The 17,670-nt window shown below is 43.2% G+C and overlaps 2 protein-coding genes across 2 annotated transcripts; both read left to right on the top strand.

Annotated features, from left to right (window-relative positions):
- Positions 1-1,030: 1,030 nt before the first annotated feature.
- On the top strand, positions 1,031-3,803 carry dr1 (down-regulator of transcription 1; the record flags this gene model as incomplete). The annotated part of the gene is made up of 3 exons (XM_079220556.1): positions 1,031-1,250; positions 1,394-1,557; positions 2,606-3,803. 3 exons carry the CDS (start codon positions 1,031-1,033, stop codon positions 2,750-2,752), a joined length of 531 nt encoding a protein of 176 aa, XP_079076682.1. The 3' UTR covers positions 2,753-3,803.
- Positions 3,804-4,094: 291 nt separating this feature from the next.
- Positions 4,095-8,437, top strand: LOC306739520 (protein wntless homolog; the record flags this gene model as incomplete). Its single annotated transcript, XM_079221541.1, has 12 exons — positions 4,095-4,200; positions 4,359-4,622; positions 4,728-4,852; positions 4,942-5,097; positions 5,209-5,345; positions 6,439-6,607; positions 6,702-6,799; positions 6,881-6,944; positions 7,042-7,185; positions 7,292-7,375; positions 7,465-7,630; positions 8,346-8,437. The coding sequence occupies 12 exons, from the start codon at positions 4,095-4,097 to the stop codon at positions 8,435-8,437; spliced, it is 1,605 nt and encodes a 534-aa protein (XP_079077667.1).
- Between the last annotated feature and the right edge of the window lie 9,233 nt (positions 8,438-17,670).

The raw sequence follows: 17,670 nt of genomic DNA, 5'->3' as shown, positions 1-17,670 counted from the left end.
GGGAATATACGTATAGAGACAGTATAGTGTTTAGATGTTTAGTAAAGGAGCCGGAAACATTGTCTGCAGTTGCTGTGCCTAGAAGTCAAATATAGTAAGAGAATATCTGACTAAATTTACCCAAAAAAATGATGACAACTACGGAAAGTAGAGCTGGAAGAGGACACCGTTAAAAGTATTTAAGAGTGTGGAGACGGTGCTCACTGTAGGAAGTGGTTATTGTGTTTTTTAAAGCACGACTAGACTTTAAAAACGGCTTTAAAAATGGACACTGAGGGAGAATAAAACCCGAAGGTGGCAGTTATGGATGCCAACTACCGTAAAACCTCATAGTAGAAGAAGAAGAAGCCCGTTTCCGGTTCTTTGTTGTATGTCATTTCCGGATAAATTTAAGCTAATGCTAGCCAGGATACAAAATAGTAAATTAACTGCTGATAGCTTTGAGCTCGTTTGACATGTTTGGCTCACTGAGCCGATGCGAGGACGAGTAGCTCGCGGTGTTGTGGCGGCTTCAGTGCGCGTGTCGGCTCTACCTGGACACCTGTCCGCTCACACATGTCTGCGGCCGCTCATTGTTCCGCTGTAGCCATGCGCTCAGACTCCGCTCTCACTTGTCTTCTGTGTTGCGGTTTGCTTGCGACAGGGACCACAGCTACTAGCTAGCTTGGTAGCTAGCTAGCTAAGCATAATTTTCGTTCCCCCCCTCACACACACAAGTATTAACGGATCTCTGGTCTTATTTGGTCGTTTCTTGCACCTTTTTATTGTCTGTCGCAATCCGCGTCACAGCGGTGGTCTAGAGAAACCGCACATCGTTGGGTTTTAACACGTAAAAGCCATTAGCTCATTTAGCAAGCTAGCCAACCGGCTTATTTTGAGGAAACGTATTTTTTTTCGTGATGCCATTGCTTTGATCCGGGCAGTAGACTCCATTAACAGACAGAGCTCTGTCATCGCTAACGTTTCCTCACCCGACCAGGAGCCGGAGCTTTCATCTATTTGTTTTGTTTGTTTTTTTTTGCCTTCCACGATGGCTTCTTCCTCTGGAAACGACGACGACCTCACCATCCCCAGAGCAGCCATCAACAAGATGATTAAAGAAACTCTCCCCAACGTACGAGTGGCCAATGACGCCAGGGAGCTCGTGGTTAACTGCTGCACGGAGTTCATACACCTCATCTCCTCTGAAGCCAATGAAATATGCAACAAGTCCGACAAGAAGACCATCTCTCCTGAGCATGTCATCAACGGTGAGTCCGGGCCCACGGAGGCTCCGTCCTAGTGTGTGGAGGACCACAGGAGGGGTGTGTGTGTGTGCACCCTCTTCCAGGCCAAGAATGTGAAACCCCTGAGAGTAATTATGTCGCTTTCGCCTCTTGTTTTCACACCACAGCTCTCGAGAGCCTGGGTTTCGCCTCCTACATCACGGAGGTAAAAGACGTCCTCCAGGAGTGTAAAACTGTAGCTCTGAAGAGGAGGAAGGCCAGCTCTCGACTGGAGAACCTGGGCATCCCAGAGGAAGAGCTCCTGAGGCAGCAACAGGAATTATTTGCCAAGGTAAGATCCAAAAAATACTCACAAATCTGCATTTCTTTACGTGTTGCTGCTGATGCTGTGCGTGGTGGCAATACGGGGCCCACAATAACATTGGGATTGCAATACAGGTGTGGTTTATTGCACGCTTGTAATCTTTTTCTATGGGTGTTTTAAACACTTATTTTGCATGGTCCCCCCAGATTCAAAGTTATTAATATATTGGGTTACACGTTAGAGTGTTGTGTACAAAAGCCAAAATATAAGAAAAGGAGAGGTGTAGTTAAAGCAAGTATAAGTATTTTAACTGTATAGAATGTGAACATGATTTGTGAGAAGTTTACTGACTTGAGACATTCTTTCACTTTCATGTTGATGTGGTTCATCAGAAGAATCAGAACCATTTATTTGCTAGGTATGTTACACATACGAAGAATTTGTCTTAGCGGGTGGTGCATACATTAGACCAGTGGTTCTCAACCGTTTTTCAATGATGTAAACCCTGTGAAATATATTTTTTAGCCGGGTACCCAATGACCAGTTCAAAGCATTTTTGGTTGTGCCATCAGTTTCTGATTTAATATAGAATATATACAATTCAGTTTATGAACTATATCTTATTGAATATTTATTAAATAACAATTTTTAAAGGTTTTTGAAATGGATGCTCATTTTAAATATATTTCTTTTAAATCTCATGTACCCCCTGGAGTGCCTTCACGTACCCCCATTTGAGAACCACTGCATAGACAAACGACAACAATCAACACAGTGCAATAGAAACATATTACATTAATTCATGGAGCGGCATGAAAACATAAATGCAACACAACCAGAAATGTGACGGGAAATCGTGCTGTTAAAACAAATGTGATTAGTTTTGGTTGTTTTGTATCGGCATATAACAAATGCACAACTGTATCTTCTATTGCATGAGGCATCCATCTAATGAACTTGCAGCAGTTCCTTGGTAATCGATATGCCAGTCTAATCTAAGACATCTAATGCTTTTTTTGTATTTCATTTTGCCTTCCCTCACGTCTCTGTTTGGGTTCCGCCCGTTTCCTTGCAGGCGCGGCAGCAGCAGGCGGAGCTCGCCCAGCAAGAGTGGCTACAGATGCAGCAGGCCGCCCAACAGGCACAGATGGCAGCGGCATCTGCCAGCGCCGCCCAGCAGGCCAGTTCCTCTCAGGACGAAGACGAGGAGGAAGACATGTGATTCCCGGGACTCAACTCCTTTCGGTTCCCCTTCTGGGACGGCGCTGGCACACAACTCCCTCGGTGCTGTCATCGGCAGAGACATGAAGCGGGTTTGACCGCCGGCATACATCAGTGTAACATGGATAATAATGAACATCGGAATGGATACTGAAGAGAAAGATGACTGCGGATTTCAAGACGGCCTCACGTTCAGACACAGAAACCTGAAAATGATTTGGATCGAGAGGCTGCAGAAATTTTGATCAGCCTCATCCCCTCCCGCTTTCTTTTCCTGCCCCAGATGCTTCTGTTGAATTATCTGTCTTGATATTATGTTGTGAGTGATTTGTAGATTTCTGGATGTGTTGTGGACACTGACGGCAGACATTGCCCGGGATATGTCAGTGAATTTTGGTGATAATGCAACAAGTGTTCGGAGCCGCGGGTACTGCACCTGATGGCTTCATCATGTTTTCCGTTGTACTAGATCACTTTGGTGGTTTATGAGAACTGCTTTAGAATAATTTCAGAGCAGTCGATTTCTCCTTTCTTGTGGTTTGATGGTCACTTTAACAGAAAGGGTTTTCTCTATCCCCTTCTTGATAGATTTGTTTATCAGAGGAGTTGTGAATATAGGATTTTTTTCTTTTCTTTTTGTTAAGTAGAGAATGAAATGGTCGATTTTAGCTCATTCAGATGCTTTATGTTGCTTTTTCCTTTGTACCTTGAACCACCCGCAGTATTGCTAATTAGCTACACGTTTCAGAAACTCTATATTTTTGTCTCATAGAACCAAAGATAAAGGAGAGAGTAACAGCCCAGAGTTGGTGTGGTTTTTTTTTTTTTTTTTAAAAAGGTGTAGGTGCTGAGGTGATTCTTGCTGCTGACTCCGGGTCAGTCTCAACCTTGTTAAGGATTATTAACCTTCGATTTTGTAAGACGCTTTGATATCCAGGCTGAATTTGTTATTCCCCCTTTCTTCGGGTGCAGTATCAAACATTTGCATTGTGACTGTGGTCAATCCTCAGCGTAAAGACAAGTAACCTAGTTGTGATACACATTCACTCGCCTATGCTACGAAGTTGTATTCTTTCAGCAATAAAGGAATCATATTTTATAGACAACTGTTATGTCTTTTTGTTATGTCTTTTTAGAAAACCAAATTGGACTTTTATTATTCTGTATCTAGACAGAACAATAAACTACGGTCCGTGTCGGCCCCTCCCCCTGTCTGCACTAGCTCGAAGATTTGTGTCTCCTGGGAGAGGCAGATGTGTGTGAGCAGGCAGACGAGCAGCAGTGGAGCACTTAGCCTCTTGGGAACACGGCTCGGCACGTCACTTTTCCAAATCCTCTCAGAAATGTCAGGCGCAATCATAGAGAACATGAGCACTAAGAAATTGGTTTTCTTGGGTGTTTTTATTCTTGTTATGCAAGTTCTTTCCATCATGGTTGGAGCACTAATCGGTAAGTAGTCCTATCTTTTTCTTTTTCTGGAAAGTAACCTGCATATGCTTTGTTCGAACTGTCTTCTCCCAAATTGGCTAAATGAATAAGACACATCTTTCTGTACATAACTCAAACCACATGTCTCTGACAGAGTATCCCCCCCCCCTTTGCCAAAGCTCCCAGTCCCACCAGTGCCATTCGCTACTTGGCTACCAAATGCATTAATCGCCACCGGGCGCGCGGCTGGCTGGCGCCGTGGGGATCGAACCGGTGCCAGCAGATCCACAGTTTCGACGAGCCTCTGGCAAAAACGCTGGACGCAAACAACATCGTTTTTGCCGTGCATGTTCCTCCTCCCGACACGGAGATGAGTCCCTGGTTCCAGTACATGCTGGCTGTGCTGCAGTTTGACATCGCGTTCAAGATGATCAATCAGATTGGTAAGGGGAGCGCGTCGGTCGTACCTTTTTATAAATGATACAGGTCCGAGCCTCCTCTGCTTCAGGCCGCGAATGTCTAATGAAACTGAATCTTTTCTTCAGAAGACGACGATGTCCTCGTCACTATCGACGCCGGCTTGGCGTACAGGGACGATCTGACGTCCGAGTGGACCACGAAGTCTCACTCGGTGGAGCGGAGGCCGCTCAGGTGCATATTCGCGGTCCCTAAGGTAAACCTGCGTGGTCGCGTTTCAACACGTTCCAAAATTAATTCTACCGTCTCCGTTTGGTAACCTTCAGCGGCCCATGCTTTTTTTAGACTTATGAAAATGAAGGCCGCTTTTACCACTGTGACCCCATACCGTTCATGGAACTGGGAAGTGTGGCCCACAAATATTTTTTGATCAACCTCCGCCTCCCAGTGAACGACACAGTGAACGTTGGAATTGGAGAAATCAAAGACATCCACGTAGTGGTGAGTTTGATTCTGATAGTTGGAGCTCCATCAAACGTTTTTCCTGAATTATAATATCTCAAAAGCGCGCGTGTGCTTCAACTAGACATTTGATGCCCCCTCTTGTCTCAGGGCATCCACCAGAATGGAGGCTTCACCAAAGTGTGGATCAGCATGAAGACTGTGTTCAGTCCCTGGATCTTTGTGGCAACCGTTTGGTACTGGCACAGGATCAGCCTCATGGCCAGACCTCCAGTCCTTTTGGAAAAGTATGAGCCAATGAGAGGGAACTGATTTGTAACCATCAAACCAACTGCTTTGGCTTTGTGACGCGAGTAACGTTTAGCCCCGTCAGGAGTCGTGTTCAATTGAAGTGTTCTGTATTTAATAGACAAGTTACACGCCATGAAAAGGAATGCATTTGGCATAAAAAAAATAAAGAAATTCCGAATGGCCTTTTTAAAAAAGTAAAAGTCATCACTTCAGATTACGTCACAGAACATACTTAACTAATACTTAACTACCTGAATTAATCATGTATAAATAAATGCATGAATAAATCACATTTAAATCTTTTTTTTTTATCATTTACTAACACTTTATGAATTATCATCTATAAGTCCTTCATTTACAAATGGGGGATCCATCATTTATAAAGTATGAAAACCTAATCATGAAACTCATAATTTTCAAGCTTATTTTATATATCATTTATAACTGTTTATGAATTGCATACTAATGAGTTACTAATGAGTGTTCATGTTGGAACAATGCTTTATACATTATGAATTAAGTGTTTACTCATGCTTAACTAATGCTAAATAGTGTGTAGTTATTATAGTTATATTATATAGTTATTATATAAGTGCTACCAAAACCTTTTTTTGTTATTTCAGATGTTGTAAAGGTAATTTGCTAGCTGGCAGTTAGTGTGTGGGTGCACATGAATTTATTTTATTTGAATAAAATGTAATTCCACAATTTATTGCTTCATTTATGTTTTGCACTTATCATTATTTGAGTAGTCATTTGATTTAACTTGATATTGAACACTTTAAGACTTCGTACCGACTTCAGATTAAAACGAATCGGAAATCTTTTCCCAAAAAAAGGTTGCGTGATGTTATCGCACAGCTCAAGCTCTTAGGTTAAAATATCTCTGAGTGCAACCCGGGCCCTTGAGTCACTCTTAAAACAGACTTAAAACAAAATGTTCAAGAGGTATGTGGCACTTCGGGGTGGGGAAATGTAAAAGTGCTCCATCCTAAGTGCACGTTGTCCCCGGTAGACCCGGGTCAGTACTCTGCCTGCAGCAGAATGCACGCCATCGTTGCAACTGTGTCTGTCTTGTACCTCGTGCAGGGTGATTTTTGCTCTGGGCATCTCCATGACGATCCTGAACGTGCCGGCGGAGTGCCTCTCCCTGGGCTTCGAGTGGACATGGCTGCTGCTGTTGGAGGACGCTCAACAGGGCGTCTTCTATTCCACGCTCTTCTGTTTCTGGGTCATCTTCTGCGGCGAGCACCTCATGGTTAGCGCCTTCTGCTTCCCCCTCCGCCGTACTCGTTCTCCACACTTTTCGGGCCAGTCGTTTCAGATTTCTCTTTCTTCGGCAAATCCTGCAGGACCAAAGTCGGAGGAATCGCCTCTCGGCGTACTGGTGGCAGGTCGGTCTGGTGGTGTTCGGCTCGTCCCTTCTCCTCGCGTTTGACCTGAGCGACAGGTAGTGACACGACTGCCTTTGATGAGGTCTATTGCGTTGTAACTTTCTTCAAACATGAATGTGCTTTTATGTCACACAAAGGGGGGTTCATTTGACCAACCCTTTCTACAGCGTCTGGGCATCAGAAGTTGGGATGAAGCTGGCCGTATCCTTCAGATACTTGTGCTGCGTCAGAAGTCTGCCTCTTTAAACGACAACCAGCTTTAAACGTCCAGGTTTCTTTCCCTTGACTGTCGGCACAGATGACCTTCATTGTGGTGGCGGGGGTTTCTGTGTGTCTGTTCTTTCTCTCCCTGTGTGGCATGGTGCGTTGTGTGTTCAGGAACATTGGCGGGAAAATACAGCAACTTCCTGCAATGCCAAAGGCTAGGAGACTGCGCTATAAGGTTTGATTTTAGTTTTTGTACACTTCATATCTGAATCACAATAGACCAAACAATATTCTGGAAGTTTTAACTGTATTTTTGTTGTCACTCTTGCTGGTTCTGCCAGGGTATAATCTTCAGGTTCAAGTTTTTGATGCTGGTAACTCTAGCGTGTGCCGCCATGACGGTCGTCTTCTTCATATTAAATCAAGTTAGTGTTGCTCTCTCATGATCAACGTGGAGGCCTATAACTGCGTTATTATTTCCTGCTGTGAACAGTCATTCGTCGTGTGTCACCAGGTCAGCGAGGGTCACTGGCACTGGGGAGACTACACGTTCCAAGTCCACAGTGCTTTCCTCACAGGGGTCTATGGCATGTGGAACCTGTATGTTTTCACCATCGTCTTTCTCTATGCGCCCTCCCACAAGTGCGGCAGAAAAAAGTCAGGCAATAGCCAACAAACAGGTCTGTAACATTTTAACTTTATAGTGAGAGGAAAGTGTGGCAGGGGAAAATAAATCTGGGGATCTATTTTTTTAAGTTTGATCTAAATTGTTTTCTCTCCTGTGTTTATGACTTCATAACCGGATAATTTTTCTGGTTGTGTGTGTATATTTGAAATATTCATTTTGGTGACACGAGACTGAAGTCCACCGCGACTAAAATGTCCTTAACGGCAGACTAGTGCCAAAATAATTCTGCCAACAGATAATATATGAACATTGTGTTTAAAGTGCGGAGAAAGATTAAAAACTCAGCTGGAAGAAAACATGAAATCTTTTAAATAATAATATTTTAAACATTGGATAATAATGCACTTCAGCCTCTTGTGGTCGATATGAGTATTACAACAACAAACACAAAATGATCCTGGCAAAACCTTTTTCCTCACCTGTTTTTCTCTCTCTCTCTCACACACACACACACACACACACACACACACACACACGTATACAGTGTAGATATAGAGAAAGAGAAAGGTCATTAATGCAGGTGAGAACACTATTTAGACTTAGAAACTGGATCACCATAATGTTTTTTCTCACTTGCCCTCTAGGCCCTAGAGTCTAGGGGTTCTGTAGCATCCAGTTCTCAAATGGGAAAAAAAAGATGAAACGAGACAGTTACTTGGTAAACATACCAGATGTTCACATGTTAAGAATAGGTTCACTATTGACAGGTGTGCTGGAGAAGCAAGAGAGCCAGCAGACGTGTGGAGAGCAGGGGCCGACGGAGACCTACAGGATCACTGGGAAGCTGGCGGGGGAATAACGGACAGAAAACCTCCTTCGTTTCGTTATTTCATTCTACTGTTGATGCTTCTGAAACGTTCATAACTACATTTTAAACACTGCGGGCTGTAAAATGCAGACCGTCTACAATAATGTCACTTTCAAGTATAGCAGTGAAATATATACATGTCTTAAAACATAGTTTAAAGTGAAAATGAAACTTATAGGAAGATGCAGTATGAGTTGAAGCCCAACATTCACTAGAAAGCAGGTGAACTTTGTTAATAATTACTAGTTTTTTTTACAGTGTTCATAGGGCCATCAACTACATGCCATTACAGAGTTCTACTGTTTTCTTCTTAATTTTGAGGTGAAAGTAAAAGTGCATGAGATATTACTGCAGAACTACATTAACCTCCAGGTAGATGCAGCAGTATCAACTAATGTTACTTACATGGATGTACTGCACAACCACTACTGTTACTCCTGTTACTTAAACTACACACAGCTGTTACTACTCCTGTATTCGTACCTCAGTAGGATTTGAATGCATGACTTTTACTCGTATCTTTGTATACATTTTACAATGTACGTCATTGTATTGTAAGTAAGTGACCCGGCGACCTCATCCACAACTGCAATGAATTAAGAAAATAAACAACTAAAACTAAACAAAACCTTATAGTTGACACAAACATAGGAGGGTGTGAGCACTGTATCTGTACAATAAAACATTTTACACAAAATGCTTGATTTTTTAAATTTTTTTAAACCAGCCTTATTAGTTATTAACATCACGTGTAATCCAGATATTCTCACGTTTCTGTCAAATGAATAAAAAGACAAGTTGGTGTGGGCCTACGTGCAGTACGAGCTGGTGGCCTGAAGAGGGCGCTGTTGTCTCCCGGCAGGAGGAGTAAAAGAGTCCCAGCCCGACAGCTCTGCAGCGGTCAGCAGCAGATGACTCTCGGGTCTCCTGCCACCAACAGGGCTCAATGTTTATGTTCTGCATCGTGAAACGTTTTGATAGGCACAGCTAGAGGGCTTTTTATTTGTATGTATAAATCAAGGATCTCCACTCGTGTCACCACTCGCTATTCCATGGCTCGACTTTGAAACAAAAAAAAAAGGAAACCACTGTGGGATTCGAGAGGCCAGGTGAGTATCAGCCCGGAGATAACGCGACGGTGTGATGACTGGTTAAATAATACCGGGAGGTAAACTCAACTCCAGTCAATGACCAGAAAAAAAAACGTATGCACACAAGGAGCGAGTAATTTTTTTTGTGGGGGGATTTCTAATTTCATCAGGTATGTTGTCTGTGAGTTGCCAAGGAAAAATGTACAGTTCTTCAGATTTTAAATGGTGGGCATGCTCATAATCTAGTTGGTAAACAGGTGTTAATGCAGCAGAAGTGACAGGTGTGCATAGGAAAGAGTTGAGAACTTGCTTTATTGGATATTAGAACATGCAAATGGTTTATTCTACTAAATGGTGACGTATGTCTCCATGGAAAACCTACCTGATGTGTTATGTTGCTTTCCATTTTTTCTTTGAACTTCAAAGTCCCAATATTATATCGGGAGGGAATCAAACGTTTAGGTCATACATGGAAACACCACCATCCTTCTAATCTGAAAGCTAATAGAGCATTTGGAGGGTTTTATTCTTACATATAAAGTTTATACCATTGACTTTATAGAGAATGACAGCTCCCCAAAAGTGAAGCCAAAACGTCAACATCGCCTCCTCGTGGCTGGCTGCAGCCCCGCGCCATTGGTCAAATTCAAATATATTGAGTCTAAAATGTGCTCAATCATAGCTTAGCAGCCATAAATCCTTAAATGTGCCACTGTTATCACTGTTAACTGCTTATGGCCGCCAAGTCGGGCCGGCGTTACTCAAGCAACTAATTGAACCAATAATAATAGTAGAAAAATGATAAATAAGAAAAAGATAAATATTATATTATGGATCCACATTGTCAGCTAAGCATGTAGGATAGTGGTTACTGCTGCCTGCCTGTGTAGAGAATCATGGTTAGGTGGGTTACCCGACATCTCAATCTGGGTTCCCCCACATTAGTGACTTCTGATGCATTTCCGGGGTAATTGGAAGTCTTGTCAACTGCCCCGAGTTGTAAGTAAATACGTGATAACTAGGTCGTAAATGAACCATGAACATTATATATCAGCGAATTTGCCCTGTTGTTGAAATGTGCTATACAAATAAACTTGCCTTGCCTTAACTGGGGCAGCGTTAGAGGATGGATGACACCAACCCCAAGACTTTACTGACTGAATCAGGTTTTTATTCCACCAGGAAGTCTGAGGAGAAAACACAAGATTGGAAACAAATACTGTCAGGTTTTTTTCCTGAGAGACGCAAACCTGGAATCCTCGGTTTTTGCACTCTGGCCCCTAATGTGGTCAAAATCCCAAGATGGCGGCCCCCGTATCCGGGATAGTTTGTCCTCACGTTTATCCAGTGGAGACACATCGAGCATCCATTTAAAGTACATGAGTGAACCAAACAAAACGTTTTCGGATAGCTTCCACAATGATGCTGATTTCACGCTGACATTAGTTCCTCTTTATCTTTACACAGCAAAGAAGGAAGACGACTACTACTTCTACTACTACTAACGAAAACTACCATAGCAAGATCCAAGACAGGGGAGCAACAAGTACGAGCTTTAGAGTTTCAATCTTTTCTTTTTTTGGGAAAAGGAATAGCTAACAGGAATACACTTGTACACACTTTTGCACCTATGTCTGCATGCACATAACTGGTTGTGGTTGTTAATAACTTGAATCTGTCTAATGTGTTTGTTTAGTTATTCCCCCCTTAATTTAAAAGCCTATCACAAACCTGAGGGCTGCTAATACTCAACTATTCTATAAACCCTTTCATGCAGTACACCTCCTGCATTTATATGTTGCAGTTGTTGTTTGAAAACTGTGCTGGTTATATTACAGACTATTACTGTTTTCCCCTCCAGTTTTTTGGTAGATGTGTCTTCTCGGTGACATATGGCCTCTGGTAGTTGAGTGTGACTCCACCTAAATGGGGCTTTTGATGCTGACGTGGGGCCTCAGGGCTTTGTTGCCTGGTTACACCACAGTCACCGGTGCAGACCCTAGCAGCGGTGTAATCTCATTAAAATGCCCCCCCTCACACACACACACACACACACACACACTTCTGTCGCTCGACTCAAATTCCACGCTCGGCCTCCGGGGAGCTCGTCCGTGCGTCACCGCTCTGGTCACAGAGATCTTCAGAGAACGCATCTCGTCAACAGAGTGGAGCCGCCGCCGTCAGGCCTCCAGCCTGTTAAATCCACAGCAATATGTGAAATATGCTGCGCCGCCCTGACACACGTCAGAGCCGCCTCGGCGTCCTCACTGGAGCCTGTCACAGTGATGAGGGCGGTACGGTGGACGTGGACACAAAGCCTTAACTGCTTGTATCCCGCTTATCAACAGGCGATGAAGGTTTTCACCATGAACCCTATGAGCTTTTTCCACTTCTTACCAGTTATTCTAATATGTTTATACGTGTGTAAGAATCCCAGTTATGACCTTAATCAAGCCACAGCTCATTTCGTTAAAAATATTTGATCAATTTGATTTGCGATACGCTTAAGGGTCCTTGCGTACAAGGGGGTCCCCCCCCAAAAGTGGGGAGTAGTTGATTTTCACTTTTTAAATACACAATAGAAGTGAGCCCGATGTAAGTAAGTCATAACTTCCTCCACGGATCTCTCCCAATGTAGCTGACAACTATAGCATTCTGTGTCTTGACCTTATCTGAGAACCAGAACCTTTTTTTTTCAGATGGAGGTCCCTGAAGCTAAATCTGATCAAATCGAACTTGATGGGCATTAATTCAGTGAATTAAGGGGTCCTTGACACAAAGAAGTTTGAGAGCCATGATAGTGTAAGACGCCATTTATCAAGGACAAATGCTGAAAATTCTTTTTTTGGTCCTTTTTTGGATCACAAATGAACATATTTGGGCTTTAAACACAATTTACCATTGATGTCACTTTGGGGTTTGGGGACTTCTGGGATTTTTTCCAGCAAAAATAAATCAACAGAATAATCAATACTGAAACCAGCGTCCTGCAATCTGTAATGCAGACTGAAATACGTTTGCATTTAGACAATTCCTTTGTCTCAGAGTATATTAAGCGGCCTAGTGCAATACCTTTTGCCGCGTTAAGCAAGTTGAGTTTGTTTTTAAAGTCAATCATGAATCTCTCCAAACAGACAACAATGCAAATTCTGCGCCAGGATAATGAAATATGGTTTCTTAAGAAATGCATATTGGGTTGCGTCTGCTCCAAAAACCCTGAGCCGTGGGCCCATTTATTTAAAACACAGAGAATCTTAGTTTACTGGACATTACGTTGTTTGATCTAGCTTCATTAGTTTGCTTCTATTGCCACTATACCTGACGTGGGGAGAGTTCTTTGGGTTGCGTTCCCACACTGACTGCAGGCTGATGCTGTATTCTTGCTGTCTGTACTTTTGTTTGGGCCATCTGCATAGAAGGTACCAAGTGTAAGCCCCAGGTGCTAATAGTGTTTGGCAGATAATTTAATGACATTATAGTGAGCATTCCAGGGTGTTCTTCGGTTGCTCATGGATTTTAAAGTGGAGAACTCAATTTGATGAAGAACTGTCCCCGACAAGACCCACTTGTCGAGTCGCCAGAGCTGCCTTGTTGTCGCTCCTCTTGTCCAGCTCCCTGGTCACTGGCCTGTGTGTGTGTGTGTGTGTGTGTGTGTGTGTGTGTGTGTGTGTGTGTGTGTGTGTGTGTGTATATCTCACTGACACTGTAGGAATTGTCATATTATTGCTGCCGTGGGATATTTATAGACGTGTGCCTTGTGCAGGTCCCACATGACATGCAGCTCAAATTGACACAATTACACAAAGCCTATCCAGGTCTCCGTGGTGCATCTGCGCTGCATCGGGGGGAATGAGTCAGTCTAATAATAAAACCACTGTCATTAAATTAAATGATCTTCTCCCCCTCAGCCAACTGGTTCCCGTGGGTAAGCCATGCACTGATGTGTAATTGGTTGGCCGGGTTGCACTTGTGACTGCCTCAGTGTGTTTTCGTTAAGATGAACACAAGTGGCAACTGACAGCCAGTAAAAATCTCACATTTTCATATTTATTTTGAATGAGAAGCACGACCTATGTGCATTAGAAATATTCCCTCTTCGTGCCACATTGTAGGACAGGGTGTTGTTTGAACATGTTGGATATTAGTAAGACCCGTGTTTCAGCTCTGGGTGCTCAAGTATGTTTTTCGCCCTGATGTTGTATATATAAAATTCCCTTTAAACAAATAGATGGACGAATGGATGAATGGATGAATAAATTACTGTTTTAGAGGTTTCATTGCCTTTATGATGAAATCCCAGCGTGTCGTTCAGCACAGATTTGTTAATACTCGCTCTGCAAAGCTTTTATATGATGTCTCCACCCCGCTGCACTGAAACTGGAGAGCAAATCATAAACTAGACGAGGAGGTAAGAGGTTGCTTAGTAACTGGTAACAAAGCGGGTCATAAAACATCCTCCGTGTCGGCGCTGTACAATAACAGACCTCTGAGTGTTTGTTTAATGGATCAACAGTTTAGTCTGGTTCTTTAATTCTGTGTTTTATATATTTATACTTTTGATTTATTGAAATAATTCAGGCTTTTGTTAAAGATGTAACTGGAGCTCTTCTCTGTCCTTGTCCAGCCAGTAAGTTGCTGACCAGTTCACAGTAACAGTCCTTGACATTAAAGACCCCATCAGTATAATATATATTTCTACCATTTAATGTTCAGGTATATTCAGTCAGCCGTAAATTCGGACTCCCTGGTATTGAAATCTCTCTCTGATGTCGTCTCATTTGGTTTTCTGTCATAGCTGTTTAGTCATTTTTCACATTTTCTTTTCTTCCTATAGATTCGTGCCGGTAACACAGACTGGGACCCTCGTTACATGCTGCCGGAGATCTTTTCCCACACAGGTCAGCGTCTCCGTCAGACTTGACGGTTGCCACCTGCCTCTCGTGTAATTGAGAGAGGCATCAGGTGACATTGCTGCACCCCCCCTCTGCATTATTAATGAGGCCTTCTAACGTCTTTCATATCTCCAGTCAGACGGCATTCACTGCTGCCAGGTGCCGCCCTCTGGTGATTAACAGCAGAGTTTACAGCGACGTTGCAAAAAGAAGCAAGCAGGCTTCTTAGATTTTTGACATTGCACATTTTCTAAGTCACACTGGCCATTTCTTCTCTTGTTTTGAAAGAGAAATGTGTTGTATTGGAAGAATATGGCTGGTTTTATGACCTGCCCAATCATTTTTTTAAAACATATTAATATCCCAATATCACGAATTTGCCTCAAGGGGCTTTACAATCTGTACAGCATACGACACCATCTGTCCTTAGACCCCTCGATTTGGGTTAAGAAAGAAAAAACATTTAACGAGGGGAATGAAAATGGAAGAAACCTGCGAAAGAGCCAGAAAGGAGGGATTCCTCTCTGAGGACGGACAGACGGGAAATAGACGTTGTGTGTTCAGAGTAGACCAACATAACAAAATGAATGAAGTGACAAACATATCTGAAGATAATTGATCTGGGGGGATGTCAAGCAGCTGCCGTATAATAGATAATGAATGCAAGTAAGGTGAAAAGATGAAATTGAGTTTGGATTTAAAGGCCACGACAGAATCAGTGAAGTCCACAGGGAGGTTTTTAATAGGCATGAAAGGGAGTACCACCCAGGTGCTGAGTTTTAAAGGTGTAGGCATTTCTCAGGCAGCGTCTTGCAAACAAATTCCATTGGTTGCATCATGGGAACATGCATCATGAGAAATGATGCAACCAATGCATGCTCCTGAATTGTTGAGCTTGTTGGACTATACGTTTTATATCTCTGGGCCTCTGCTGTATTGAATACGACCGCTCTTGACTGTCTCACGTTAGTCCCCCCCCCCCCAACTATACGGAAGTGCAATACTAAAGTGCTGCCTGGCCCTTTTATTATGAACTTGTGATAATAATAGTAGCTCGTAACATTTCTGTTTGTGTCTGTGACCTGTTTTCACTTTGGTTTTAATGCTGGAGTTGCAGCATGGAAGTGGCTTTATATAACATGGGTACTTTAATACTTACCTTTTCATTTTTATTATTTATCATAAAGAAGTTATCAGATATTTATATTTATTTATTGTCTTCAATCGCAGCCAAAGGCATAGCCTGGGTGTTCAAGTAACTCCCTCTCCGGTGTTCTGTGATAACATGTTTCTCCACATGATGGCAGCATGAGGCAGTCTATAGTCTCTCTTCCCAAGGTTTTATGATGACTCTTCATCAAAGCACAGTCTGCCTGCATCACTAAATATTTGGTCAAAATTGATAACTTTGATATACCATTGCCAAAAATTGCCTTTTTTTGCTTATTTCTTGTTACAGCATTGCAGATCCTTCAAGATGTTGCTTGAAGCCCGCTGGCTCGTCACTGCATTGTGTCTTAAACAACTGTGCATGTGCTATGAGGGGGAGATATGGTGTGGTAGTAGATCTATGAGAGCGAGAATAATCATATTAATATGCCATAGTTAGCAGTATAGGTCAGTCACATAACTACATGTTAACAACCGTAAACATGAGCACCCCTTAAGATTAAGTGTTAGTGTGGAAAAAGTGCCCCAGATGATGTGCATGTGTTAAACAAAGGCTCTTTCTTTTTTTTGCCAGAGTGCAGGTGTGTCGCTAATTGGCTGGCGGACGTCGGCCTGTTCTGCAAACGGAACCGGAAACTATAGCTGCAGCATGCATTTTGCGGCACGAAGTTCATCTTTGCGACACCTGACCGTTTGTTCGCAATCGTCGCAATAACCGCTCCGGGTAAAGGATGTGTACTGAAGTCACAGGTTGAATGAAAGTCTTGGGGCTCGGTGTGACCATTGAGTTTTTGGGCGCGTGTTCATACGAGCAGGAGGAGGTTTACACATCTCCTGCACCACTGTCGCACCCATGCGAGATCCCAGGCCTCTTCGAGGCATGCACTCCATCCTGTTTCATAAGCGTCTGCTCATATATGGGCATATTCCTTCCTTTTGCTCGGTTGCACTTCGTCCGCTTCCTGAACAGCACCCCCCCTCTTCCTCCACACAGGCATATACACACTCCTACTCATGTTGGTTAGCTAAGGGAAGAGGCGGGGAGTGGCTCTTCCATGTGCAGGAAGCAATGTGGTGAATACTCATTTGATCAACCGGCTCTGATGACTTGCATCCCTGACCAGCAGGCCAGCTGGTGCAGTCTGCACTCACGGATGGAAACAGCTCATAAGTCTGCACGTAAAACTGATTGTTTTCCTCATGCCACACATGTCCCGCTTCAATTCTTTCAAGGAAGCGGAAGAAAGAAAACAGAAAAAAACCCTCTTTGATCTGTGAGAAGCATAACTCAATACGTTCAAGACCTTTTTTTTTTCCTTTTCTTTCTCGTGTGCGCCGTCCTTAGCAGCTTTCTTGGTCTCAGGATCTGCAGTGTACCTCTTTGTTGCTTGTAAAAATAAATCTCCGACTTCCAGAGATTTACGTTCTTAGTGTTATTTATGTTATGTACGGGCACCTCTAATTTTGGGGAATTCACGGCAGGATCAGTGTTGCACTGGGTGGCCTGGATGCATGCAGATACCTCTTGAGATAGGCGGCCCTATCTGCGCGGCTGTAACGCGGACACATGTTGGCTTTGAAGTAGGACAAACATCCTCGTTGTGTTTTTTGCCCACGGGGCACAGAAAGTATCACCCGTGTGCAGCTGGAGCTCCATCAGCCACCGAATTCTACTCCTTCTCTCGTTCACCTGGGAAAATATTTACAATGTAAACCATATGCTTTAAATTAAAACTTAAAAACAATGCAGTATTATGTGGTTTATTAGCACAGGAACATTTCCCGTGTGAAGAAAACAGAGTGTCCACCCCCGGGCCAGCAGTGTGCCTCAACAAAACCATTAGCGTGAATGAATTATTGCTGTAGTTTCAGATGTGTAATTACCATGTCCCCCCCCCCACCCCTCCACACACACCTCCTTGTTCCTCCTGTGACATATTATCAGCCCACTCAACTAGGTCACTGCAGATCCCGTTTCCATGGATAGGAACTGCCTGCCCAACGCGTTCTCACACTAATACGTATTTATTTTCCAAATAAACTTCCGTCCACATGGGATGTTGGGTTATTT

The sequence above is a fragment of the Taurulus bubalis genome (genome assembly GCF_910589615.1).
Source record: "Taurulus bubalis genome assembly, chromosome: 7".
In the NCBI taxonomy this organism is placed as follows: domain Eukaryota; kingdom Metazoa; phylum Chordata; class Actinopteri; order Perciformes; family Cottidae; genus Taurulus; species Taurulus bubalis.
Note: the sequence above shows the minus strand (reverse complement) of the source record. Positions and strands in the feature narration are given on the sequence as shown.